The sequence below is a fragment of the Podarcis bocagei genome (assembly GCF_964188305.1).
Source record: "Podarcis bocagei genome assembly, chromosome: 2".
Lineage (NCBI taxonomy): Eukaryota > Metazoa > Chordata > Lepidosauria > Squamata > Lacertidae > Podarcis > Podarcis bocagei.
Genome location: NC_138126.1, coordinates 19546411 through 19573786, shown reverse-complemented (window position 1 = coordinate 19573786; position 27376 = coordinate 19546411). Strand labels below are relative to the sequence as shown.

At 46.1% G+C, this 27376-nt stretch overlaps 1 protein-coding gene and 1 long non-coding RNA gene across 3 annotated transcripts; both read left to right on the top strand.

Moving 5' to 3' along the window:
• Positions 1-534: 534 nt before the first annotated feature.
• LOC308582156 (nuclear factor 7, brain-like) lies at positions 535-12845 on the top strand (the record flags this gene model as incomplete). 2 transcript variants are annotated; one of them, XM_081185037.1, is made up of 6 exons in its annotated part: positions 535-652; positions 2128-3231; positions 5848-5943; positions 7471-7704; positions 9704-9726; positions 12635-12845. In XM_081185037.1, exons 2-6 carry the CDS (start codon positions 2842-2844, stop codon positions 12843-12845), a joined length of 954 nt encoding a protein of 317 aa, XP_081041163.1. In that variant the 5' UTR covers positions 535-652; positions 2128-2841. The 2 variants fall into 2 exon arrangements, with proteins under 2 accessions (XP_081041163.1, XP_081041162.1); XM_081185036.1 differs by lacking the exon at positions 535-652 and having other exon boundaries at positions 1876-3231.
• A 5956-nt stretch (positions 12846-18801) lies between these two features.
• Positions 18802-26280, top strand: LOC308581282. The gene is made up of 4 exons (XR_014004923.1): positions 18802-18935; positions 19644-19775; positions 21857-22174; positions 26150-26280. It is a non-coding gene; the product is annotated as an uncharacterized lncRNA (long non-coding RNA).
• Positions 26281-27376: the final 1096 nt, after the last annotated feature.

Genomic DNA, 27376 nt, shown 5'->3' with positions numbered 1-27376 from the left:
TGGCAGGTGCTGAAATGACGGAAACACAAGTGGGCAGAGTGGTGAAGTTGCATTTGGTCCCTGCTCGAAGGCTTCTCCATCTGGCTGGCCACTGTGAGAACAGAGTGCTATGCTAGACAGGCCATTGGCCACCGAACCAGTGTTCCTCCTTGGGTTCTTATGACCTCTCAAGCACCACCAGCCTCCATGGGTAAGATAGCCCTAACTACAACTCCCGTCATCCCTAGCTAACAGGACCAGTGGTCAGGGATGATGGGAATTGTAGTCCCAAAACAGCTGGACGGCCGAGTTTGCCTATGCCTGGTTTACATCACCACCCCTTGTCACCCTCTGTTTCAAAAGGCCCTTTTCCCTGTGGTGTCATCGTGCCCCCTGTAACCCTGACAACCCCCATTTCACAGATTCAATGTCCTTCCCTTGAGGGGCTCATGACTGGCCCTCAGCACCACTGGTTCTTCAACGACTCGCGCGCCCCCCAGTAAACCATCACCAGACTAGCATCCTAAGAACAGCTAAATTCAGGAATTTATCCCTTAATTTCTAATCCTTTACTGAATCTAAGTGTTTGGGAGCTCTTGCCCCCCCCCACTCCAAACGACCCTATAACAATATTTTACAGTAATATGTACTGCTGAATTTTGTTACTCAAAATGTGGAGTTTTATCATTACATTCAGTGTGGAATTTGTATCTTTGTGCCATTGGCCATTGAACCAGCAGTGTTCTTCCTTGGGTTCTTATGACCTCTCAAGCCAGGGTTGAGGATTGGCACTGTCGGCTGCCTGCCAAGGCCTCCTAGCCCTGGCTGTGCAGCTTCCCCACTTGTGTTCACCTGCTCAGCTTGTGTCCTACTCTTGTGTAGGACCCTGGCAGAGACACATGCCCAACTGGCATGTTCTCTCCCTCCCGGTCGATTGGGAGCTTCAAAAGCTTTCTCCAGCCCGAATGTCACAGCGACTGATACCAAGAAGCATCAGCACACTCAAGGATCCACAGAGTATTCGCGGTTAGCGTAACAGAACTCAGTAGCTCAGCATTTTGGCTAATCTGCGTTTATTTATATATAATACACTTGGAGCATTCTGACTTAGCTCCTTCTTCTTTCTCATCAGAAAGCAAAGAGAGAGAGAACAAAGGACAATAGTGCCACTTCACGGAACACAGTAACATAAGCATCCTGTCTCCGTCATTTCCCACACTGTGGAATGAAAACATACACCGTCATGTGATAGACAACAATCTCATGACTGCAAACACACAGAGCAGGAATCCCAACAGCCTTCTCCCTTCCACCCTCAGCAACACTGGGCACCTAGGCCCAGAGTGAGAGGGCAAGCAAGCAAGCATGCAGCCGCTGTGGATTCTTTGAGGGGGGTTCATAGCTGCCAAGAGTGCTTCAAATGTCTGCAGTGGACGTTATTGATACTATAATCAATATGGGAAAATGTGCAAGTGAAAACGTCCGTCCCCCGTTCCCCCCCCCCCCCGGCCAACAAGAACCTGGTGAGCTGTAGTTTGTTAAGGATGCTAAGGGTTGTTAGGAGACCGTTAATGAACTACGATGCTAAATGCAAGAATATCCAGAGCACCAGTCTCCCCCAACAGATAGCTGTCTTATCTTCCATGACTCTTGGGACAGCTCAGTCGGTAAAGCACGAGACTCTTAATCACAGGTTCGTGAGTTCAAGCCCCATACTGGGCAAAGGATTCCATGGCTTTTTTTCTTTAAAAAAAAATAGCACTTGTTTTGTGCTTGAAATCCTGCACCAAAAGTGTCTACCGCCCCTCTAACTACAACTGGCTCCATTGCTGAACTGCTGTTGCAATCGATCAAGAGGGTTCTCCCCCTGGTTCTCCCCCCAGCCCAAATCTACCATCCAGAAGCTGCAGATTCCACACAGCTAAAATAACCTGAATGTTCTAAGGCAGTGTTCCAGAATCTGATGCCTATCAGATCCTATGGACTACAATTCCCATCAGTCCCTGCCAGGAGTGCAGTGGGAGGCCCCCAGGCTAAGGAAGGCTCACCTTTACTCTGAGGTAAGCCCTACTGAAGTCCATAGGATTGACTCTGGAAGAAGAGCGGTTAGGACAGCAGCCTTAACATTGAAAAGAGATATTTTGCAAGCTGCTTACAAGCCTATTCTGACATTAAGGCGGATATCTTCAATGCATAGGTTTGGGCAATGAGCCACAATGTGTTAGCGTTTAGTCTCGCTTCTTTCCCTTGTTATTTTAGCTTTAGGTTTTTTTATTTGGGTTTAGGGAGGGTATTAATAGTTTATTTTAAAGATTTCAGTTAAAAAGAAATAAAGTGATGCAAAGGGAAAGAGAAAAAGAAAAGAAAAACGAAAAGGCCCCAAAAATTGTTGGAAAAGGGCCAATATATGAAAATATACAATATACGAAATATATTTTAGCCTTGGTGACCTTGCCTTATTTGAGAAAAATGATCTCTACGAAATGGACAGCCGGCTCGCTGGTCGGAGCAACGGAATGTTGCCAAATGCAAACGGAGACAGGGCTCCTGCGCCTTTAAAAGTTCCCTCGAAGAAGGAATTTCATACGCTTCACCTGCTGGGCTGGTGGAAGGGGCTATTAATTAAGAGCACAAGGGGCCTCTGCTTCAGCTGATCGTGCGCGCTCTTGGCTACTCCAGTTCCCTTTGCGTTTTTGCGCTCCCCGCACCTCTTTCCGGAGAAAGAAGACTCGAAAGACTGCGGATCCCCTGAGCCGGCGTCGGGTGGGCAGAAGCGCTTCGAAGCAAGGCGCTGCGCGGGTGGGCGCACCTCTTCTTCCCGTTTGAAAGGGCGAGGGGCGCTCGCAGCTGCTCCCGGGGACCATGGCGTCCAACCTGGCTGAGGACCTGCTGTGCCCGATCTGCCTCTCCGTCTTGCAGGAGCCCAACCTGCTGGGCTGTGGCCACAACACCTGCCTGTTGTGCATCAACAGCTGCGTCCCCGTCGGGCAGGGCGCGGGGAGCTGCCCGGAGTGCCGCCGCCGCTTCGAGTCGCAGGAGCTGGCGTCCAACGTGGCCCAGAAAGCCAACCGTCTGGAGCTCGACGGCGAGCCGCTGCCAGCAGCCGCCCGCGACTTCTGCGAGGAGCACAAGGAGCCGCTGGAGCTCTTCTGTCGGCAGCATCGCGTCCCCATCTGCGTGATCTGCCGGGATCTGCCACGCCACCGGGACCACGAGTTCCTGCCGATCCAAAATGCTGTGAAGGACGCGCAGGTCAGTTGCAAGGCCTCTGCGTATTTTGCCGTCGAATACGCGCAGGTAGTCGACGCCAAGGCTTCTTTCTCTGTTCGGAGCCCGGGGAGCGGCTGTAGCAGTGGTGACACGCGGGTCGGGTTCAGACGTGCGGTCCAATCCCGTGCGTGCCTTCTCCACCCCCTCACAGAAGTCGGCTTCGCTTTGGTTAAATAGGGATTACTTCCCAGGTTGCTGGTGCTTCCTTGGAGATCACTTGTAGCCGAGTAAGATTGTCTTCCATGAACACGGTCTTAACAATGACTGTGGAGGCCAATTCTGGATCCACACGTCCTTCCACAGTGGGGACCTTGGTTTCCTGGTGGGAGTTGATGACGGTGTGGAATTGCCAAGCGTGCCTTCCTCTTAGCACGCTTCTCCCTTGCTGAGTTCGAGCATCTTCATGACACCTTTGGTAAAGGCTGCTCTCCAACTGGAGCGCTCGCAGGCCAGTGTTTTCCAGGTGTCAGTGTTTATCCTACATTTTTTAAGATTTGTCTTGCTATAGTCTTTAAACCTCTTTTGTTGACCACCAGCATTACGCTTTCCGTTTTTAAAATGAAGGCATTGCCCCAAGGGGGATTTTGCAACACCAAGGAAAACGTCACAAAAACCTTGTGCAAACTTTCCAGTTCTGCATACCTCTCTTATATCAGGACAAGAAGTTAAAAAATGGGAGAGGGGAAGGTTGGCTGATGGTAAAACCATCTGGTCAGAGGCTAATACTGGGGTGTGGGAAAATGCAATAGGATATGTTATTTTTATTTAATTTTGTTTCTCACCTGCCCTTCATCAACAAGGTGAATTTAAAAACTGGTTTTTGTGTATATGTTTATGCTCTTTTAAATGTGGCATCCATTATGTCTCATGCAGCACAGCACCTATTTGTGACTGGCCCCTGACCTGAATAACTTTCTCAAAATTCCAGGTTTGCCCAGTGTCCCAGATGGACTAGCAACCCCTGCTGTAACATCTCTCACTTCTTTTCCCCGTAGTCCAACACTCCTGTTAAACTAATTCACCCCTCCATTATACTCTTCTAGCCCTATATTTCTGGCCAACCTAGCAGTTCGAAAGCATGCCAAAAAGTGCAAGTAGATAAATAGTTACGGCTCCAGCGGGAAGGTAAATGGCATTTCCGTGTGCTGCTCTGGTTTCACCAGAAGTGGCTTAGTCATGCTGGCCACATGACCCGGGGGAAAACTGTCTGCGGACAATGCAGGCTCCCTCAGACTGTAAAGCGAGATGAGTGCCACAACCCCAGAGTCGTCTGCGACTGGACTTAACTGTCAGGGGTCCTTTACCTTTTCGTTTAGTCATTTAGTCATGTCCGACTCTTCGTGACCCCATGGACCAGAGCACGCCAGGCACTCCTGTCTTCCATTGCCTCCCGCAGTTTGGTCAAACTCATGCTGGTAGCTTCGAGAACACTGTCCAATCATCTTGTCCTCTGTCGTCCCCTTCTCCTTGTGCCCTCCATCTTTCCCAACATCAGGGTCTTTTCCAGGGAGTCTTCTCCTCTCATGAGGTGGCCACAGTATTGGAGCCTCAGATTCAGGATCTGTCCTTCCAGTGAGCACTCAGGGCTGATTTCCTTAAGAATTGAGAGGTTTGATCTTCTTGCAGTCCATGGGACTCTCAAGAGTCTCCTCCAGCACCATAATTCAAAAGCATCAATTCTTCATCGATCAGCCTTCTTTATGGTCCAGCTCTTACTTTCATACATCACTACTGGGAAGACCATAGCTTTAACTATACAGACCTTTGTCGGCAAGGTGATGTCTCTGCTTTTTAAGATGCTGTCTAGGTTTGTTATTGCTTTTCTCCCAAGAAGCAGGCGTCTTTTAATTTCATGACTGCTGTCACCATCTGCAGTGATCATGGAGTCCAAGAAAGTAAAATCTCTCACTGCCTCCATTTCTTCCCCTTCTATTTGCCAGGAGGTGATGGGACCAGTGGCCATGATCTTCGTTTTTTTGATGTTGAGCTTCAAACCATATTTTGTGCTCTCTTCTTTCACCCTCATTAAAAGGTTCTTTAATTCCTCCTCACTTTCTGCCATCAAGGTTGTGTCATCTGCATATCTGAGGTTGTTGATATTTCTTCCGGCAATCTTAATTCCGGCTTGGGATTCATTCAGCCCAGCCTTCCGCATGATGAATTCTGCATATAAGTTAAATAAGCAAGGATACAATATACAGTCTTGTCATAGTCATTTTTAGCCCTGTAATATACCTTTTTAGCCTGTATTATATTACTATTTTCATTTATATACCACTTGGTATTTTAAGAGATCTTAAAGCAATTTACAATATAAAAATGTGTGTGTACATGCACACACACACACAAATCAGTACACATTAACACCATATCACAAACGTATTTCTAGAGTTTCCTATAGCTACCCTTTCTCTCGCCCCACCCACCCACCCCCACCATGGCCCTCAACCCCCCATGGCAAGGATCCTGGTGATTTTAATGGTTATATGATTTAGTGTATATTTTCAATATGTGTAACAAGTGTTGCCTCTCCTGTTTTGATAAACGAAAAATAGACATGTTTTATGCTCAATGTCTCTGGCTTTCTCTGCTACACAGTGGGAGTTGGAAACATTTCTTAGAGAACAGGAGAATTTCCTAAAGACCGCTGGTGACGCCGAATCTTTACAGCTAGAAGAAATGTCAGAGATGGAGGTAAATGATACACATCACACAAACCTGTACTTGGAGTAAGTAAAAGATTTCAGTTGTAGGAATGGGGCAAGATGGGTAGGCCAGTTCAAAGGTCTACTCCAAGATAGGTTCAAGGTTGAATACCTTATGCCAGTTTCTATCTCTTGGCCTAAGGTTAAAATGTGTGAAAGTAGAGGAATGGTGGAGAATGATATTGGCCATCCTGAATTTGTTGCTGGAAAGGTAGGATAAAAATATAATAAACTAGCTGTCTTGTACCCAGCATTGCTCAGGAATGCTAAGAACCAAACAAACAAAAATTGGTGCAGCTTTGAAATTGGTGGGTAAAGTTACTGCAGTCTTGAAAGGACCAGTCCACCATCTTGATTCAAAATTGGCGTCCAATTGTATCCAAACATAGACCAAAAAACCTGCTCTTTCAACTGGGGAATAATCGTGAAACATTTGCTTACAATATCTTTAGAGATACCCAAATACATCTATTAGATAACTGAAATACAAAACCAGCCCTGTATTTAAATAGCATTTGTTATCATTCTCTATTTACAGTATACCTCATGATATCATGAGGTATAAGTGCACCAGGCAAATAAGTTAGCAATACAGTGGTACCTCGGGCTAAGTACTTAATTTGTTCCGGAGGTCCGTTCTTAACCTGAAACTGTTCATAACCTGAAGCACCACTTTAGCTAATGGGGCCTCCTGCAGCTGCCGCACCACTGGAGCACGATTTCTGTTCTCATGCTGAAGCAAAGTTCTTAACCTGAAGCACTATTTCTGGGTTAGCGGAGTCTGTAACCTGAGGCGTATGTAACCTGAAGCGTATGTAGCCTGAGGTACCACTATATTAGATAACTGAAATACAAAACCAGCCCTGTATTTAAATAGCATTTGTTATGATTCCCTATTTACAGTATACCTCAGGATATCATGAGGTATAAGTTAGCAATAGTCTGAAAAGTGTTGGTTTCTTGAGACTCTAGAAGACAACAATACGTGGCTAGCAGTCTGCTTCTGGCTGGTGGGTCTCCTGTTTGCAGGTCTGACTAAAATCAAGCAAAAAGGAAAGAGCTTCAGCCTTGGCTAAACCACCTCAACAGCTGCTTCCTCCATGAAAAACTTGTGAGTCCAGAATGACTCTCAGGCTGTGCACCTGGTCTTTCAGGGACACAGTTACCCCATTCAGGACCAGCAAACACATATCTTTCAATTAGGCCCATAATTTTTGAGGGAGTGCCATGTTCCAAATGGCTATCTGAATCACCCCTGCGGATCCGTATATGGCGTTGTAACAACTACCACCCTCAGTTGCCCCATCTGTGCTTGAGTGAGCCTGATCCTCAGTTGCAATAATAAAGCGTGTAGCAGCTGCAATTTAGAAGCTGAATATATTCAACGATTTCCATTGTACATTTTAAAAACGGATTTCGTAAATCGGAAGGTATTTGCTTCTCGGCTGTTGTTGTTTTTCTCTTTAAGATTAAAAAAAATCTCTCCTTGCTTCTTCGGTTTTTCTACCACTTGCAGAATTGCACTAAAGACACCTTGAGCCACATTTCCAGAGAGTTTGAGGCTTTCCACCAGATCTTGCATGAGAAGGAAGAAAGGTATAAGAACAGAGTCCAGAAGATAAGCAAGAAGAACCTGAAGGCTATGCGGAATGCCGTAATACATCTGAAAGACGAAGCATCTTCGTATACAAAGATGATTGCCAGGATTAAAGCAGCATTAGAAACCACAGACCATGTGGCCTTCCTGAAGGTAAGAGCAGGTTTTTATGAATGGTTTACCTTAAAAGACTGGATGAGATTTTCAGAGCCAGGGAAGAGCATGGAATCCATGGGGTTCCACAAGTAGGTTAAGTGGATTCTTTGGGCATGAGCTGACATGGGGAAAGTGGGCGAGGGAAACATACCGTATTTACTCGAGTCTAACGCACCATCAAATCTAATGCACACCTCAATTTTCAAAACCTTTAAACAAAACAAAAAAAAGCACTTTATGGCAAATGTAAATGCTCCATCGAATCTAATGCACACCTTAATTTTCACAACGTAGTTGGGCCCAAAAAAGGTGAGCATTAGATTCGAGTGAATACGGTAGTTTGGCCAGATAATGATAGCTAGCTTCAAGCAATACGGCTAGACTAGATCTGATTTAATATGGCTGCCAATTTGCTTTCCTCATCACTCTTAACCATGGGTAGGCACAGTAAGGCCCGGGGGCCGGATGCAGCCCAATCGCCTTCTAAATCCGACCCGCGGACAGTCCGGGAATCAGTGTGTTTTTCCATGAGTAGAATGTGTGCTTTTATTTAAAATGCATCTCTGGATTATTTGTGGGGCATAGGAATTCACACACACACACCCCAAAATAGTCCGCCCCACCCCCAAGGTCTGAGGGACAGAGGACTGGCCCCCTGCTGAAAAAGTTTGCTGACCCCTGCTCTTAATTCACATATTCGGTTGTTATCAAGCCCTAAGGCTGGGCTTTCCAAACTTTTCATGTTGGTGACACACTTTTTTTACATGTGACAAAGTAATTCAGTTTTACTGGCAAATTGGAGGTTAAACTAACCCCTTTCCAGCCCTGGGAGGAGTATGGGGAGCGTTCGAGCCACACACCTACGCATTGCAACTGACACACTAACGTGTCGTGACACACAGTTTGGAAAGCTCTGCTCTAAGGTTGCCTTTCTTTATATGTGCACAATATATAGAATTGTAGAGTTGGAAGGGACTGTGAGGATCATCTAGTCCAGGGGTCAGCAAAACTTGTCCACTGTCCGTCAGACCTTGTGGGGGGCTGGACTATATTTTTTGGGGGGGTGAACGAATTCCTATGCCCTACAAATACCCAGAGATGCATTTTAAATAAAAGGACACATTCTACTCATGTAAAAACATGCTGATTCCCAGACTGTCCACGGGCTGGATTTAGAAGGAGTACAGTGGTACCTCAGGTTAAGTGCTTAATTCATTCCGGAGGTCCGTTCTTAACCTGAAACTGTTCTTAACCTGAAGCACCACTTTAGCTAATGGGGCCTCCCGCTGTCACGATTTCTGTTCTCATCCTGAAGCAAAGTTCTTAACCTGAGGTACTATTTCTGGGTTAGCGGAGCTGTAACCTGAAGCGTCTGTAACCTGAAGCGTATGTAACCCGAGGTACCACTGTACAATGAAGGAGCCTCCATCACTGATTTCTTAATACGTGGCACCTGTAACAAGGCCAGTTCCGTCTGCCTCGGGCAGCCTAGCCAATGACTAAAGATGATGGGAGTTGTAGTCCAACAGTGTTTGAGGATACCGGTCTTCTCATTTACTATGTATGAGCAATAAGCTTTCTTACAGGCAATCACAAGACTTTGTTTATGCCTGTATCATTTTACACTTGCTTGTATTTTTCTTTTGTGTATAGTTGCCCCTTGGGTGTTTCTTTGTAGGCACTTGATAAAGAATCCTAATTGTTACTATAGTCTTGCTTATTTTGTTTGTGCAAATATTTATACCGCTCGACATATAAAGTACTGGAGCGGTGAACACTTCAGGACCCGAAAGCATATGTATGTAATCAAATACAGAAAAACAGTAGAAGTATCTTTAGGAATGTGGAGAAATTGACTTTGATTGGGCCTGGCTGGACTTGCATCCGTGAGCTCTGATGTTGTGAGGGGAGCGCTGTTAATTCTTCCATGTTTTGAGGGGCCGGTGAAGAGAGGAAGAGCTCATTGACTACATCTCAATTGTTCTCTTTCATGCAGGGCTTCAAGCAACTGATGTACGAGTAAGTTCATGAATTCATATTTCACCCCTGTGCCATAACGTCTTCAGAAAATATCTCTTCCCACGAGACCCTTGTTTTGAACCTCTTTAGTCCCTTACCCAAAGAAGCCACATTTAGACCACCAGCCTTCCCATTCGGCCCCTCACAAACCACGTCTGCCTGCCCCACACCTGACATCAAATAATAATATATATAATATTTGTTAATTTATATACCCCGCCCATCTGGCTGGGTCTCCCCAGCAACACTTGGGCGGCCTACAACATATAAAACCCAACAAAACGTCAAGCCATTAGAAAACAATATATCCTATACCAAACCGATAAATCAATAAAAAAAACCAGTAATAGCAATAATAAGAAACAGTTTACAGTTAATACCCAAATTAAAGTGACCGCCAACCCCAACTAAACATTGTAACCAACACCAACCCAACAAAAATGAAATGGAGGAATCAAAATTAGACCCATTTAAAATACTTTAGCCAGTTGCCCCAACCCAAGAGTTGTTCCAGAAATGTCCCAGTGGCCTCCCAGGAGCCTCTTTTAGCTGTTCAGGATGGGGTGGACCCTGCCCCCTAGGCCAGGTGGAAATGGGCCTTGCAGCAGAGAGCAGGTCTTCCCTCCATCGCTCGTGGCAGCAGCAATTGAACGTGACATCCAGCAAGGGGCAGCAAGAGACAAGGCTAGATCCTATGGCTGTTAAGCAGGATTTGAACTCGCTGCTCGTTCTCTGAAGTGCAAGGAGTTCAATCCTGAGGACCAAGTTTGACAGGTGGGCAGGACTACTCACCTGCTAATCACATGGTTAATTACCTGACTTCCGATGGTTGACAGGTGGGTGGTCTCACCTTTCCGTTAGATTTGGCCTGCAGGGTTTGTGGGAAGACAAAGATTTGGCCCTCCAGCCGAAAAGGTTCTTTTCCCCATCGCTGCTCTGGACAGATGTATGATAAAACTCCAGGTTTCCTAGAAAATAATGTTGACAAGTGCACCTTTTTTGTGCATTTTCTCCTTGACTAGATTGTGCCTTTGGATTCCTACCCCACCCCCAGCAATGTCCCATTAATACTTTTTGTCTGAAAAGCACCAGCTATGGTGCAAATTGCCCTTCTTTATCAAAAGTTGAAACTCTTCATAATTTCCACTCCCTCCATTTTTTGAGAGAACAGGTAACATGTGTTTTATCATACTAAATGAATAATGTGATGATTTAATTCCTATTAGATCTTTATCACACCCTTCCCCTGCCCCTTTATTGTGGCCTTCCTCCCAAATATTCTCAGGGTAGAAGAAATCTGCCCCCCAAAAAATAATGAGGGGGACAGACCTGTAACAGAGCTGTTCAACAGTGGAACAGTCTCCCTCAGGAGATTGTGGACTCTCCTTCCTTGGAGGTTTTTAAGCAGAGGCGGGATGGCCATCTTGTCAGGGTCCCTTCTAGCTCCACAATTCTATGATTCTACCTTACCAGGGAGGGCTTTTAGTAAGCATGGGGCCACTACTAAGAAGGCCCTGTTGTGGGTTTGTGCCAGCTGGGCAGCACCACCACCAGCAAGGAAGCCAATTGACCCTTCTTTAACCATGTTTTGTTTAGCCAACCCGCCAAACTATATCAAGTCAGGGAAACAACAATCGGGCAAGGTGTGCCTCCGTGAGCAAAATACTCAAGCTGATGTCATTTGGGGGCTACTTTGGCTTCTTACTGAAAGGCCTGCAATGTTTTGACCCTTTCTGATGCGGGTGCCGCTGTGGGTTAAACCACAGAGCCTAGGACTCGCCGATCAGAAGGTCGGCGGTTCAAATCCCCACGGGGTGAGCTTCTGTTGCTCGGTCCCTGCTCCTGCCAACCTAGCAGTTTGAAAGCACGCCAGTGCAAGTAGATAAATAGGTACCGCTCCGGTGGGAAGGTAAATGGCGTTTCCGTGTGCTGCTCTGGTTCGCCAGAAGTGGCTTAGTCATGCTGGCCACATGACCCGGAAGTTGTACGCCGGCTCCCTCGGCCAATAAAGCAAGATGAGCGCTGCAACCCCAGAGTCGGCCAGGACTGGACCTAATGGTCATGGGTCCCTTTACCTTTACCTTACTGTTGCAGGAATTTATGTATAGGTTGGGGGGGGTGCCTCCAGCAGATATCATGCACATGCAGTCCACTACCAAAAACAGCACAATCATTTTTCTGACTTTTGTGATTTGTCCCCGCAAAACACTTCATCACAGTTTCTTCCTATCTATTCAAAGGGCCTTTGCTGCACGATACCAAATGTATCACTGATAAATGTATCTATGTACTGGCTCACTTGGAAAACTTCAGAAATTCATATAGACACGTGAGCTCAGCTATTCAGCAGCCCCTCTGCCTGATACCTGAGTGCCAGACAGGTAGCCATTCCAGAAATAACAAACCCAGATGAAGACAAAAGGGTGTGATTAACTTGGCTGGGAAACAGGGAAATGTAAATATCTTTTTTGTTACACTTGATGGGTGTTTGGTAGAGGGCAAGGGAACCATGGGGCAGGGTCCAGGATGTTCAGATTACTGCCACCAGACCTCCCCTTTCATGATGTAACCATGATGTATGAGTGATGTAGTTTGGGGGAGTGTAACATAGGGATTAGCAGCTAATAAAAGTTTGGGTTCTCTTTTGTTCCGGGCTTCCATCTTGTTCCACCTTGTGGCAGGTGGGAGTCCTGTCGTGACAGTCTTCAATAAAGACCAAGCCTACTGGCTGCTGTTTTGCTCTGGTATTCCTGGCTGGTGTCCTTGGTTTTTTGCCCAAGGGAGCCCTCAGATTTCTCTGTTAACACTTCCCAGTAGGCAGCCCAAGGCGCTTAGTGGCAAGTGGGGTGTGATCCATGGGGAAAGCCCTCTCTGGCAATCTGGTATACACAGCTGTGTTCTCCCTCAGAACTGCGGTGGGTGAGGACGAAGGAGACAGTGGCGACGAAGAGGCTGGGCTCGAGGAAGAATGTGACAGCGATGAAAGCGAGAACAATGGCACGGAAGATAATTCTGGTCGCATTGTGATGTCAGCGGCTGTAGCCCTTCAGAAATTTGAGGCCTCGCTGGATTTTGATGTGTGGAAGAAAATTTTGCAATCTATTGGGCCCAGGGACTGATACCCCAACCCCAACCTTTTATACATAGATGGTCTTGATGCGGTTATCTGCTTGGCTGCGAGTGATGGCCTGTAATTGAACTATAGTACTGACAGTGCTCTGATTTTATTATTATTATTCTCTCACCACCCACCCCTTCTCTCTTCCCCATCCCCCTTAATTCCACTAGTGGCACCACTACAGTTTTAATGGAGGGTAATATTTTTGGACGGGCTTTAGAACAACAATATGAGGGAACTGGTAGCTTCTTTTGAGGCAGCTCTGAGGAAGCTACGCTTGCTGTTTTGAAAACACACACCATATTAGCCTTTGCTGGAATGGTGCCTTTCGGGTGTTTTGGACTACAAATCCCACCAGCCCTAGCCAGCATGTGTTGCCTGGGGCTGATGGGAGTTGTAGTCCAAAACATCCTTTTTCCCCTGAGCAGCAGTGGGGGTGGCCAGGGGGCGGACCATTGGCAGCTGTGTGAGGAAAGTTGTGGTCTTGCCCAGGACCCCAGAAGTGGAAGCTGGCACTGCCAGCAGGTATTATTTCATTCTTTCTTGGCAAACCCAAGCATGGGCATTAAATGGCATACACTTTGGCAGATGTGGAGAACCTTTTGCCCTCCAGATGTTGCTCAGCTACAACTCCCAGCAGCCCCCTGCTAATATGATTGGCAACTAGGGATGGTGTGAATTATAGTTCAGAAACCCCAGGGGCCAAATGTTCCCCATTCCTGCTCTATAGTATTTTGTAAAGTTAGTTTCGGTTTTTTTAAAAAAAAAGATTGCAAAATCTGCATGAAACATTCCGATTTGCAGAATATCACGTTCCTATGACTCGGCCCTCTGAAATGACCTGTATCCTCTGTTGATTTGTCTTGTTTCTACCTAATTACTGAATACTTTTTAAAATTGTGATTTATTGAAATGTTGCATTGTTCGCCGATGACGTTGGAAGGAACAGAATATAAATAAATAAAGATTTCTCTCTCTCTCTCTCTCTCTCTCTCTCTCACACACACACACACACACACACACACACACACACACACACACACTAACCACTCCTCACAAGAAGATCCCGGGATCAGCTTATAGCACAGAAGCACAACACAATTTGAATAATAGACAACAACTTGCCTCTCCCTAACCCCAAAACGATAATTCCATGCTGGAAGGAGGACACTGATGTTGTCAAAGAGCAGAGCCAAGTGGTGTGTCTTCAGCAATGAAACAGAAGCTGTGAGCTGTACTTCTCTGGTTGTGCAAAAAAGGGTCCTTGTAATTTCTGCCTGGCTTCTACATTTTTTGTCCTCATTGGTCCATTTGACCTTAACAACCTTCAAAGCAAATGGTCCTGTCTTTCCCCCTTTTTTTCCTTTTTGGCAACTGCCATGGCCAATTTTGGAAAAACCAAAGAAAAACCAAGTGAACTGAACCTTTCCAAAAGGGATATTTTAAAGCCTGTATCTTTGTTAACCCAAAGATTGCATGACCCTTTTGTAAGGAAACCATGCATTTTAATTTTTAAGTCATTTGGAACCTATTTTCTTTGTTTTACTTCCAGCAGATGGAGCCTTGTTTGCTGTAATTTCTGGAGACTCTGAGTAAAATATTAACTTATATGCCAAACTAAGTGTCTGTGATTTATTCTAGCCTAAGTGTTTTGCCAGGAAGTTTTGTTTCATAGCTCCCTGATAAACGTGCATGGGGAAGACATTTTTACTTCAGCAGGCATTCTGATGTAATGATTAATTTTAACAGATGTTATAGCTCATGTATCTTTTTTATATAACCTTATATTACTGTACTATTAACCCTCAGCTGATTGAAACGTAATGAAGGAGAAGGAATAGCATTGCAGAACCTCAGCTGGCATTAGCTAGTTTCTCTGCAATATGAGTGAGCGAATGATGTCAATTTGGAGAAAAGCCCCAGTGTGCAAATCGCCTCAGTAACAGGCAAGGCTCAAACTGACTTCATGTGAATGACTCACCTCTCGTTTGTTAGGCAAGAGCAACAACATTTCGGCACCTCCTGATAATCATGTGACTTGTGGCCTAAAAGTGTCAGGGTGGCAGACTTCTTACATCAGATAGCTTCTTGCATTGTAGATCTTGAGAAATGGAAATGTTATGGCGCAGCTCAATAAGAAGCCAGGAATAGAAAGTTGTTTTGGATCTTCTTCACAGCGGGCAGACTAGATTCCGTTCATCTGGAATTCTGTGCTAAAATCTAAATTTACAGTAAGGTAAAGGGACCCCTGACCCTCAGGTCCATTCGTGACCGACTCTGGGGTTGCAGTGCTCATCTTGCTTTATTGGCCGAGGGAGCTGGCGTACAGCTTCCGGGTCATGTGGCCAGCATGACTAAGCCGCTTCTAGTGAACCAGAGCAGCACACAGAAACGCTGTTTACCTTCCCACCGGAGTGGTACCTATTTATCTACTTGCACTTTGACGTGCTTTCAAACTTGAATTCCCCCCACAAAATACTGAGAGTCACAGCACTTTTTAGCAGCATTTGCATTCTCTTTCTCCTGCTTTCAAGGCAGGAGCTTATAGCTGCCATATAAATCTAATAAATAAAAATACATCTTCAGGGATGCTGTACTTTCTGATGAGAACCCAGCAGAACCTCAGAACCAGCCAGATGCACTTAGCAGGTCTGCAAAATCTATTGCTGGTCCTCCAGTGTCAGGAAGTCAGTCCATGTTTCTTCATTGCCTTGACAACGAAGACAATGAGTAATAACATGACCACACATCTAAATCTCAAGTCAGCTGTAGGTTTCCTTGGGTTTCACGTTTGTGTCAGCTGTTTTGCAGAATACATTTCTGAGTAAGTACAAATGGGAGTTTTCAGAAAGGAAGTTGTGGTTTCCGTCAACCCCTGGCTCCTTCCTCCCCATCTGATGCCCTTTTCTTGTCAGCACAGAATCAAATGTGGAAATGAAGGAAAACTATATGAAAAAAATGTACAGGTGGTGTTTGACTTCTAGTAAATTGGCTAAGACGTATAAAGCTGAATCAGATATGTGCTGGAAATGTAAGGAAAAATGGGAGGTACCATTAACATACAGTGGTACCTCGGGTTACAGACGCTTCAGGTTACAGACGCTTCAGGTTACAGACTCCGCTAACCCAGAAATAGTACCTCAGGTTAAGAATTTTGCTTCAGGATGAGAACAAAAATTGTGCTCTGGCGGCATGGCAGCAGTGGGAGGCCCCATTAGCTAAAGTGGTACCTCAGGTTCAGAACAGTTTCAGGTTCAGAACGGACCTCCAGAACGAATTAAGTTCTTAACCCGAGGTACCACTGTATGTGGTGGACATGTCAGATAGTGAAAGCTTTTTGGGAGATGATTTATAATGAGCTGGAAAATGTTGAAGGTATCGTTTAGAAGAAGACCAGAATCCTTTTTTCAAGGTAAAAGGTAAAAGAAGGTAAAAGACCGGGGAAGCCGGTGTTTGACCACAGACAGCTTTCCGGGTCATGTGGCCAGCATGACTAAACTGCTTCTGGTGCAACAGAACGCCATGACAGAAGCCAGAGTGCACAGAAATGCTGTTTACCTTCCTGCTGGAGCAGTACTTATTTATCTACTTGCACTGGCGTGCTTTTGAACTGCTAGGTTGGCAGGAGCTGGGACAGAGCAATGGGAGCTCACTCCATTGTGGGGTTTCGAAACACTGATCTTCTGATCAGCACACCCAAGAGGCTCAGTGGTTTAGACCACAGCGCCACTTGTGTCCTTAGGAATAATAGGTCAAGCTGTACCCAAGGATCAGAAAAAACTACCGTATCTATGTATTCAGCAATGGCTGCCAGGATGATTTATGGGCAGAAGAAACAGTTCCAACCAAGAAGGTCAGGCAGATAAAGCTGATGGAGTATGCGGAGATGTCCAAACTTACGGGAAGAATAAGAAACCAGGAAGAATTTTTTTTAAATAAAGACTGGGGAAAATTTATTGGATATATAAAAAGTTATTGTAAACAGCTTAAAACTTTAGCAGAGCTAATGTAAAACGAGCTGTAAAGAATAATTAAATAAATTTTAGAAGAAATATACAAGGAATTTTTGTGGATATGCAGAAGTAGAGAACCACAGATTGTGGGGAGGGGGAGTCAATTCGATGTTATTTACAGTTTTGTTAATTGGGATGTATTGATGTAAAATGAAAAATGATAAGTAAATAGGAAATAAGTGTAATAAATACTGTAATACCATTTACCATTTCAACAAGTTTGCTTATTTAATAAAGCTGAACATTCGTGACTAATTCAAGCTCATTTAAAAGTGTGTGTGTGTGGTTTTTTTATTACTGATTTGTTTCAGACTAAATAAACATTGCACTTGATTAAAAATGAAAGTAAACACTGTGGTTAGCAAGTGCAAGGTTGCCTCTTGTTTCATCTGTGGAAAGAGGAAGCTAAGAAAGATGAGTCCATCTCCTTTTCCATGAAATCGGGGGCGCAGAAACTATGAGTAACTGTGGCATTCAGCTGCTGCAAAGGGTGATTTCATGAGGAGGTCCTTCTTTCCACTATTGCAGACGTGGGAATCTCCCTTAGTCTAAGGGCCACATTCCCTTCTTGACAAGCTTTCAGGGGCCACATGTCAATAGTGGGCAACAGATGTGACTCTTACTTTTATACAGTAGATAGATAGGTAGATGATAGGTAGATGATAGATAGATAGATAGATAGATAGATAGATAGATAGATAGATAGATAGATGATAGATAGATAGATAGATATAGATAGATAGATAGATAGATGATAGATAGATAGATAGATAGATAGATAGATAGATAGATAGATAGATTTTGTTTAGTCGTTTAGTCGTGTCCGACTCTGTGACCCCATGGACCAGAGCACACCAGGCACTTCTGTCTTCTACTGCCTCCCGCAGTTTGGTCAGACTCATGCAGGGAGCTTCCAGAACACTGTCCAACTATCTCATCCTCTGTCGTCCCCTTCTCCTTGTGCCCTCCATCTTTCCCAACATCAGGGTCTTTTCCAGGGAGTCTTCTCTTCTCATGAGGTGCCCAAAGTACTGGAGCCTTCCCTGTAACCTCACTTCTTGCAGGGAGGGAACCACTAGAAGGCCCTCAAAGCTGGACGATGGGGGTGGAGACGCTCCTTCAGATATATTGGGCAAAGGCCATTTAGGGCTTTAAAGGTCAGCACCAACACTTTGAATTGCGCTCGGAAACGTACTGGGAGGCAATGAAGTTCTTTCAGGACCGGTGTTATATGGTCTCGGTGGCTGTTCCCAGTCACCAGTCTAGCTGCCGCATTCTGGATTAGTTGTAGTTTCCGAGTCACCTTCAAAGGTAGCTTATTGATGGTCAGGGCTGGAGGCCATGATGGAAGTCAATGAACATGGCCAAGGCCATAGACTAGTTTCTACCAACTCTCATTCACCCCTCTTGTGTTCTTCATCCAGGCAAGGAAGGGTTCCAGCCATGCAAATCCACTCTAGGAGGTTGTGAGGGAGCCCTTTGGCAAGGGATCTGGAGCCAACCCATTATCATACACTCATAGACTTGTAGAGATCCTGGGGGTCATCTAGCCCAACCCCTGCAATACAGGAATCTCAGCTAAAGCATGAATGGCAGGTGGCCATTGATTTCGTCCCATTGGGGAAGAAATGATCAAATTGGAAAATCAAGGTGAGATGGTAATTAATGCACTGGCAGGAAGACATGTCTTCACATGCTTTAGAAGAATCCTGTAGCGGTGATAGCAAGTGGCCTGGGAGACGGGGGTTTTCAATGATGCTCGCTTTGTTGTGGTTTCCTGTATCTGTGATAGCGCAAATTGCTGAAGTGGTGGTTTTCAGTAGCAGGGATGCTGTGTCACGCAAGCCTTGCTGCACCATCTTAGAGATTTGCAGGCGACGGCCCCTGCATGTTTTCATCTCTTGAGCAATGTAGTTGGTTTTCCTGTGGGCTATTTTTGTGCATGAATAAAACGCAGCGCTGGCCCTCTGAGTCTACAGTTTGAGAGCTGGTTCTTCCCTCACAGGATCTCAGAGAAGTGGGAAGGTTTTGTCGGAGAGTCTCAGAGGTTTCGTGTGTGCCTATATTTCAGAAGGCAGGTGAGGAGATAACTTGCGGGAGGGAAAGGATTTGTAGATCTTTTGCTTTGCTGATTCAAATTATAGTGGGAAATTGAATTATTCAGTAAGCATATGTGACTAAAAATGTCCTGGGCAGAGCTTGGAATCAAATCATATTCTGCCAAATTTCTTGACAAGGCGTGGGGAGCGAAAACGGGTTGATGGTGGTACTTTTATTTTCCTGGGTTTCCAGTTTCCATCTATGTTACTTCTCCATGTATTGGAGAAGATTTTGAGGATCTTGCTGGATCGCCCTAAGCGAAACTGAAGCTGCTGTACTTGCTGGGAAAGAAATGAAAGATAACTGGTTCTTAATTCTATTTTGGCAGTAAAAAACAAAACAAAACAAAACATTTTCTTTCAATTATTAACAGCTATGCCTTTTTTAAAAAAGCAATTTCCCAGAACGCGAGTATTATGGGGGTGCTTCTTAAAAGATATCTTTGTAAGACACCAATTTTGCTGGCATTCCAAACAACTGGCAATTCTCTGTCATCTATTTAAGTACCACCCAGATCTAGCCAGGATGGAAGTATAGACTCTCTCTCTCTCTCTCTCTCTCTCTCTCTCTCTCTCTCTCTCTCTCTCTCACACACACACACACACACACACACACACACACCACAAGCCGCTTTTGGTTCTCAATGTGTATTACAATAATCTTATTTATAGTCTGAATTGTTCCAGATATTCTGATGGCTCCTGCACCACTGAAGAGTCATGCCATGCTGCTCAGCAGTAGATATTCCTGTGGCTTTTCACTCACCTTGCTTGCTGCCCATTTCCTCTCCTCAAATGCCTGTGGATATGAGCCAATGAGTGAGTATGAATATGAAATTAGAGTTTCAGAAACCAACAAAAGTCCTTTCCTAAAAACACAGGGAGCTGCTTTTTACAAGGTCAGACTAGCGTTTTCTCAGGTTCTCTTGCAATAGAAATCAACCCCAAAGAAGCTGGTTGTTTCACTCTCCCTTTGCATGTGGGTTTTTGCAAACTGCCCTGTGATCCTTGGATGAAGGGCGGTATAGAAATTTAAATAATAATAATTGCCTTCGGTCTTGCAACAGAGATGGACAAATCTGTCGTTTTTGGTTTCTCGGTTTCTCCTTATTCCAATCTTCAGTTCTCTCGTTCCAGATCAGTGTGCAATTTTGTTAAGTCCTCATGAAAATTCATCAGGTTTTGTGTTTGTATGCAAATATACACATTTCCCCCGATATACAGATTTTTGCAAGACCATTTAGCCAAAGGTAGTGCATTTTTGTACGCTATATTGGGGACTATGTGCAGCTTTATTCCAACTATACTCTTTTGTACACACTGCTTGACTAGAGAGCTGCCTTGCAAATTTTAGAGAAGTGAGGTTTTTGAAGGAAGGTTGTGTTTCCATTCTCATATTGTTTTAGGAAATGTGAATGAGGTTGATTCACCTTTCAATGTCAACTGAGTCAAATTTCTTCCCCATCCCTGTCTAGCAATACTCTGAATTCTAACTGAAAGTAGTTCTCCAGGTTGTCAGGTGGCAGTGGGGCAGAGAGTCTCTCCCATCTCTTGCTACCTGTTTCTTTTGAGATCTCAGAGAGAGAACCTGGGTGTCTTCTGCATTTAACACAGATGATCTACAACTAAGCTTCCTGAGAATTCTAGAAATATGCATGACGACCCTTGGTGCAATCATGTGCCAGGGACAGCTGTGTTACCACATCTAGGCTTTGGAGCACCACGAACACAGCAAGGAGATTTATTTGGCTACCCTCTAAGGCTGTGCTGAATTTTTCTCCCATTTTGTGTACACCGGAGTCTTCCTTCGGCGATCATGCTTGCAGGAAAGCCCTACCGATGGGCTTGTGTTTTTGAGGAAGTATAGAGCAGAAAGGCCACAGAGAGATGCTTGTACAGTGGAAGGGGACAGTCACGCAAGCATAACCTGCAGCCACCTTGTAAGGAAAGAAGCTCTGCTAAAATGGAAGTATACAGCGGTACCTCATGTTACATACGCTTCAGGTTACAGACTCCGCTAACCCAGAAATAGTACCTCAGGTTAAGAACTTTGCTTCAGGATGAGAATGGAAATCGTGTGCCGGTGGCGCGGCGGCAGCAGGAGGCCCCATTAGCTAAAGTGGTATCTCAGTTTCAGGTTAAGAACAGACCTCCAGAACGAATTAACCCAAGGTACCACTGTAAAGATGGGACGCAGGTGGCACTGTGGGTTAAACCAGAGCCTAGGACTTGCTGATCAGAAGGTCGGCGGTTCGAATCCCCGCGACGGGGTGAGCTCCCGTTGCTCGGTCCCTGCTCCTGCCAACCTAGCAGTTCGAAAGCATGTCAAAGTGAAGTAGATAAATAGGTACCGCTCTGGTGGGAAGGTAAACGACATTTCCATGCGCTACTCTGGTTCGCCAGAAGCGGCTTAGTCATGCTGGCCACATGACCCAGAAGCTGTACGCCGGCTCCCTCGGCCAATAAAGCGAGATGAGCGCCAGAATCCCAGAGTCGGTCACAACTAGACCTAATGTTCAGGGGTCCCTTTACCTTTACCTTTACCTTTACCACTATAAAATTATTTTTTGAAATAGGAAGAGCGTTACTAAATCAGGCCCAAGGGCCATGTTTCTGTTAGTGGGCAACCAGTTGCCTCGCAGAATGTGAGCGCAACAGCATTCTGCCCACTTGGAGTTAGCCATATCTGAATTGTAATGCTGTTCCCAGGATTTGGGGCAGGGCAGGGCAGGGCTGGGGGGAGGCAGTGCTTGTCAGCCTTCTTTATGGTCCATATCTCACTTCCATACATCACTACTGGGAAAAATACCTGGGTACACTAGCTCAAACTGGAAGGAATATATGATACTGCTGGAGATAATATTTGAAACTAAACTTCTTTCTGGTTCCATCCCTGACAGGTGGTGAGAATTGCCTTAATCGTACTTCAAAATCTGTGCAAAAAGGGGAGACAATAACAGTGAAATTTGCTAATGATTCAGTTCCTTCAGAACCTTATTTCGACACCTGCATTTGGAACAACACAGATTCCAAATGGTACATTTTGTGCCAGTTTAGTGATGGAGTCTGCAAGCCATACCATAAGGACTTCAAAGAGAATGTTTCCGTGACAGCGGGGACTTTTCATATATACAACGTAAGCAAAGATGCTGGCAGGATCTATAAGCTTCTCACCATTTCTGGAAAATGTGTGGCCTGGATCAATGTCACCGTGTCAGGTAAGTTTTTAGGTGCCGCACCTCTGCTATAAGAGGATGTGGAGTCTGTGTAGACTCCGCGGTGCTATAATTGTTAAAAAACAGTTGGAAGTCAAAAGCACTTGCTCATTTGTTGTAGATCCACAATCGTTATATGGGGCAGGTGGGGCTGGATTAACCATTAAGCAAAATAAGCAACACTAAGGGGGGAAAGGGAAGGGGAAACCACATAAATTTTCCATTGCCGGATTTACCATGGACCATATGGTATAGCTGAACCAGGTTTGACCAAAAGAAGTCTCCCACAATAAATGAAAAAGGAGACGAAGACGACGACGAAGAAGAGGAAGAAATACTAGAGATTAATGTTTTACATTTTTACGGTTTTTTTGTTATTTATATTTTGAATTAGATATCTACTATAGGGGCACGAAAAACTTTTAAGTACAGTGGTACCTCGGGGTACATACGCTTCAGGTTACAGACGCTTCAGGTTACACTCTGCTAACCCAGAAATATTACCTCGGGTTAAGAACTTTGCTTCAGGGTGAGAACAGAAATTGTGCTCTGGCGGCGCGGCGGCAGCGGGAGACCCCATTAGCTAAAGTGGTGCTTCAGGTTAAGAACAGTTTCAGGTTAAGAACAGACCTCTGGAATGAATTAAGTTCTTAACCCGAGGTACTACTGTACAGCTGAACCAGTTTTGACTAAAAATAGGCTCCACAATAAATGAAAAAGGAGGCAAAGAAGAAGAAATAGAGATTAATGTTTTACACTTTTACAGTTTATTGTTATTTATATTTTGAATTAGATATCTATAGAGCACCAAAAACTTTTAATTAGTCTTAATCCGGCCCTTATCAACCTGGGAAAAGAGCCCATCTAGGAGAAGGAAAGTTCTGATCCTAAACCTCCACTGCCTTGTGGGATATCTTTGTGAGAAGGCAAGACAAAGGACTAAACCCTACACAAATCCGCAGTGGGGTCCTTAAGATGGTTGGATGGCTCCTTGTACGCCTCCTTCCAGCAGCTCCTGCAGCCAAGCAGGTGCCAAACGTATCGCTCTGCTTTCCTTTGGGTCACATCAGGGATGTTGAGAGGGGAGTCTTGTCGTCTGAGCAGTTCAGGACCTCCATACATGCTGCCCAGGCTTGCATCCAGGGGAGGTCACTTTGGAGCTGCAAATGCAGCAGTTTGACTTCACCCCCAGAAGCGCACTCCATTGTCTCTCGAGTCAGACAGAGGCCAACAATTCAAGCAATTCTAGCCGAAAGAGGGCACTGATCCATGGCCCTTAGCTAGGGCTCTGTACCTTACGTTCTTCCTATACAGTGGTACCTTGGGTTAAGTACTTAATTTGTTCCGGAGGTATGTTCTTAACCTGAAACTGTTCTTAACCTGAAGCACCACTTTAGCTAATGGGGCCTCCTGCTGCCGCTGCACGATTTCTGTTCTCATCCTGAAGCAAAGTTCTTAACCCGAGGTAATAGTTCTGGGTTAGCGGAGTCTATAACCTAAAAGGTATGTAACCTGAAGCGTATGTAACCCGAGGTACCACTGTACTGCCTTTGGTGAAGTTCCTGAAAAGTGCAACTCTGTAATGCTAAAGTAGCTTACAAGTCGTTAAGAAAATTTGTTTCTCTAAGCAAATACAGTGGTACCTCAGGTTACAAACACCTCAGGTTACAAACACTTCGGGTTACAGACTCCGCTAACTCGGAAGTAGTGCCTCGGGTTAAGAACTTTACCTCAGGATGAGAACAGAAATCGCACGGCGACAGCAGGAGGCCCCATTAGCTAAAGTGGTAGCTCAGGTTAAGAACAGTTTCAGGTTAAGAACGGACCCCCGGAACGAATTAAGTTCGTAACCAGAGGTACCACTGTATTACAAATCAGCAGGAGATCTTGCCTTTCGCTAGACAGGCCTAAGGAAGACTGGAGGGGAAAATGGCTCCATCTGGCTGATGGTGGTTTTTATACGATACTAAAAAGCACATTGAATGTGGTTACACTTCTAGGGTGTATGTTGCTACAGGGGGACACACAAGGGGAGAAGAGGGACAAAAGTCCCGCTGTGCAAAAGTAGGTCCTTGTGCTGATGGAACAACTGCCTGAGTGCTACAATGGATGCAAGTCTAAAGCTCTAAATCAGGGGCTGTCAGTGGCGTAGCGTGGGGGGTGCCAGGGGTGCCAGCCGCACCGGGCGCAACATCTGGGGGGGCGCGAATCCAGAGGGAAGGGACAAGTTCCTTCCTCCGCCGGGCTCCCCGCCGCCACCGCCAGCCTTGCGCCCTAGTGCGCCCCCCCCCCCCCGCCGACGCCGCCACTAACGCCTGGCCGGGCACGGGCAGCCTCCGCACCCCGACGCCGCCGGCATCCCCTCGGCCCAGCCACAGGTGGCGGCTGCTTCTGCCGACTGGGAGGGAGGAGAGCTCCGAGGGGCCTCGCCGCGCCCTGCGCTCCCCAAAACCCTCCGAGAGGAAGCCGGCGGGCGGGCGAGGGTCTCCCGGCAGAAGGGGGCGCCGCTGGCTCCGGCTCTCAGCGCAAGTCTCAGCGGGGGGGGGGGGAGGACGGAGCACGGCTGGAAGCCCCCGGACCCAGCCGGGAGGAGGAGAGGCGCTCGCCAAGCCGGGATCTGGAGGTCCACCCAAGGAGAGGAGGGGGCGGGGAGGCGCCCGAGGGGAGGGGGCTTCGGCTGCCTCGGCCCGCGGGGGCTCCGCAAATAATAAATTTAATAAATTCCTGCTGAGCCTTTGGGGGGGTCCTTGGCTCCTTCGCTCGCCCCCAGCCCCAGTGGCGTAGCGTGGGGGGTGCAGGGGGGCCGGGCGCAACATCTGGGGGGGGCGCGCTCGTACTCGAGTGCTAAAATCCACGGGTTAGGGGGCGCAAATTACTTGCCTTGCCCCGGGTGCTGACAACCCACGCTACGCCACTGGGGGCTGTGAATGTGGCAGCCGCTCTGATGTTGTTGGACTTCAGCTCCCATCATTCCTGACCACTGGCCATGATGTCTGATGGGAGCTAGAGTCTGACAACATCTTGAGGGCACCATGCCGGCTACAACGGGCGTAGCCAAGGGGGGCAGGGGGGCAGCTGCCCCCCTAGATCAAGTAAAACAATAGAAATACTTAACTGACCAATCACGTCGGTTCTGCCCTGCTCCCCCTAACCAAGACCTGTCTCCTCTAACAAAAATCCTGGCTATGGCTATGCTGGCTAACCCTGGTCTAAGGCATGCCCCAAACAGCCCATTGTTTCTAAGATGGAGCTCTAAACCTGGACGTTTGCACAATGTTTGTTTTGAACTTTCCAGCATTGTGACTGTTTGGACACAGACACTCAGTGAAATTAATCACTTCCTCTAAAGGTCTAGAGTGAAAGGGCAAGAGCCGTGTTCAGCTGGCTCTGCTTTTACCCACAAAAGACGGAATTTGGGGCACGGAGATGTAAAAAAAAGGAAACAAAAGCTGCCTAGAAGTGAGGTGGAAAGGGGAAATATGCCAGTGAAATATACTCGGAGTCGAGAGTGGATTTCATGCTCTTTATTCAGCTCATAGTGGTGAGGAGGAATGAAAGTTCCCCCAGAATGTCTGCTTTATATACATTATTTACACAATGGGCTGCACGTGATTGGCTAATTCCGGAATTCTCCTGTAGGCCAATCAGGTTGTGGATTCACTTCCATCTGGAGCTGGATTGGGTGGCTCCTGTGGACCAATCAGACTGCTGCATTTTGGATCCTATTGTTCTAGGACCAATCAGACTGCTACATTTTGGATCCTATTCAACTCAGTACATAACAGCCAGGGAAAGCGAAAGCAAAGGGGAAACACTTAGGCAAACCTTGGTGTTTCTCCAGCCTTCTGATAAACACCTCCTTATGAATGGATGCTGCTTTTGGTTAATATGGATCCACACCCAGATAATGAGTTCACTATTAATATATGTAGGAGAAATAACCTACTGAACCCCACTTTTCTTTTTCTTTCCCTGCAGGTGGTGTGTCCTGGACGTACTCCCACATTGTAATTACAGTGTTAGCAATCTTATTATTATTATTATTTTAAATGTTGCTGTTGAATTTTTCTTGTCTTATCTTACTTTATAATAAAATTGCAAAATGCCAACACTCTGTTTTCATTGGGGGCTTTTCATAGATTTTTTTATTTTTATTTCTATTTTGCAATCATCATCATTTATTATTTCTACCCCGCCCATCTGGCTGGGTTTCCCCAGCCACCCTGGGCGGCTCCCAACAGAATATTAAAAACTTCCCTATACAGGGCTGCCTTTGGATGTCTTCTAAAAGTCAGATAGTTGTTTATTTCCTTGACATCTGATGGGAGGGCGTTCCACAGGGCAGGTGCCACTACCGAGAAGGCCCTCTGCCTGGTTAATTACTCTACTGATTTAGAGTAGCTTGTGCTAGTGCACATTTGGGGAAAAGGTTTTCTGAAAAATAAAAAGCCTTCATGAGGTGCAGAGCTCAGAGCTATGTGAGCATCTTGCTCCATTGCAAGCAACACCGCCACCGGCTGCTCCTGTGTTAGGCATTTTGGATTGCCTATGAATGCATAAGGGGACGCGGGTGGTGCTGTGGGTAAAACCTCAGCGCCTAGGACTTGCCGATCGCATGGTTGGCGGTTCGAATCCCCGCGGCGGGGTGCGCTCCCGTCGTTCGGTCCCAACGCCTGCCAACCAAGCAGTTCGAAAGGACCCCCGGGTGCAAGTAGATAAATAGGGACCGCTTACCAGCGGGAAGGTAAACGGTGTTCAGTGTGCTGCGCTGGCTCGCCAGATGCAGCTTGTCACGCTGGCCACGTGACCCGGAAGTGTCTGCGGACAGCGCTGGCTCCCAGCCTATAGAGTGAGATGAGCGCACAACCCTAGAATCTGGCAAGACTGGCCCGTACGGGCAGGGGTACCTTTACCTTTACCTTTATGAATGCATAAGAAGATGGCTCTTTCCTTCAATTGTAGGTTTCCTTAGACATTTTCGATCTAACATACAGTAACCACAGAAATGCATGCAGTTGAAAAAAGAAGATCTCATGCCCAACAAGGCATTACAACTGGATCTTGGGGTGTATGGATCTTGTTACTTGGATCTTGGGGTGTATGGGGTGTTAGAGGAGGGTTGATGCTTCTGGTGAGGGACACCTTGGGCTCCTTCTGAGGTGATTTGTCCACCTTTGATCCCCACCCTGCACCCAGCTCTCTAAA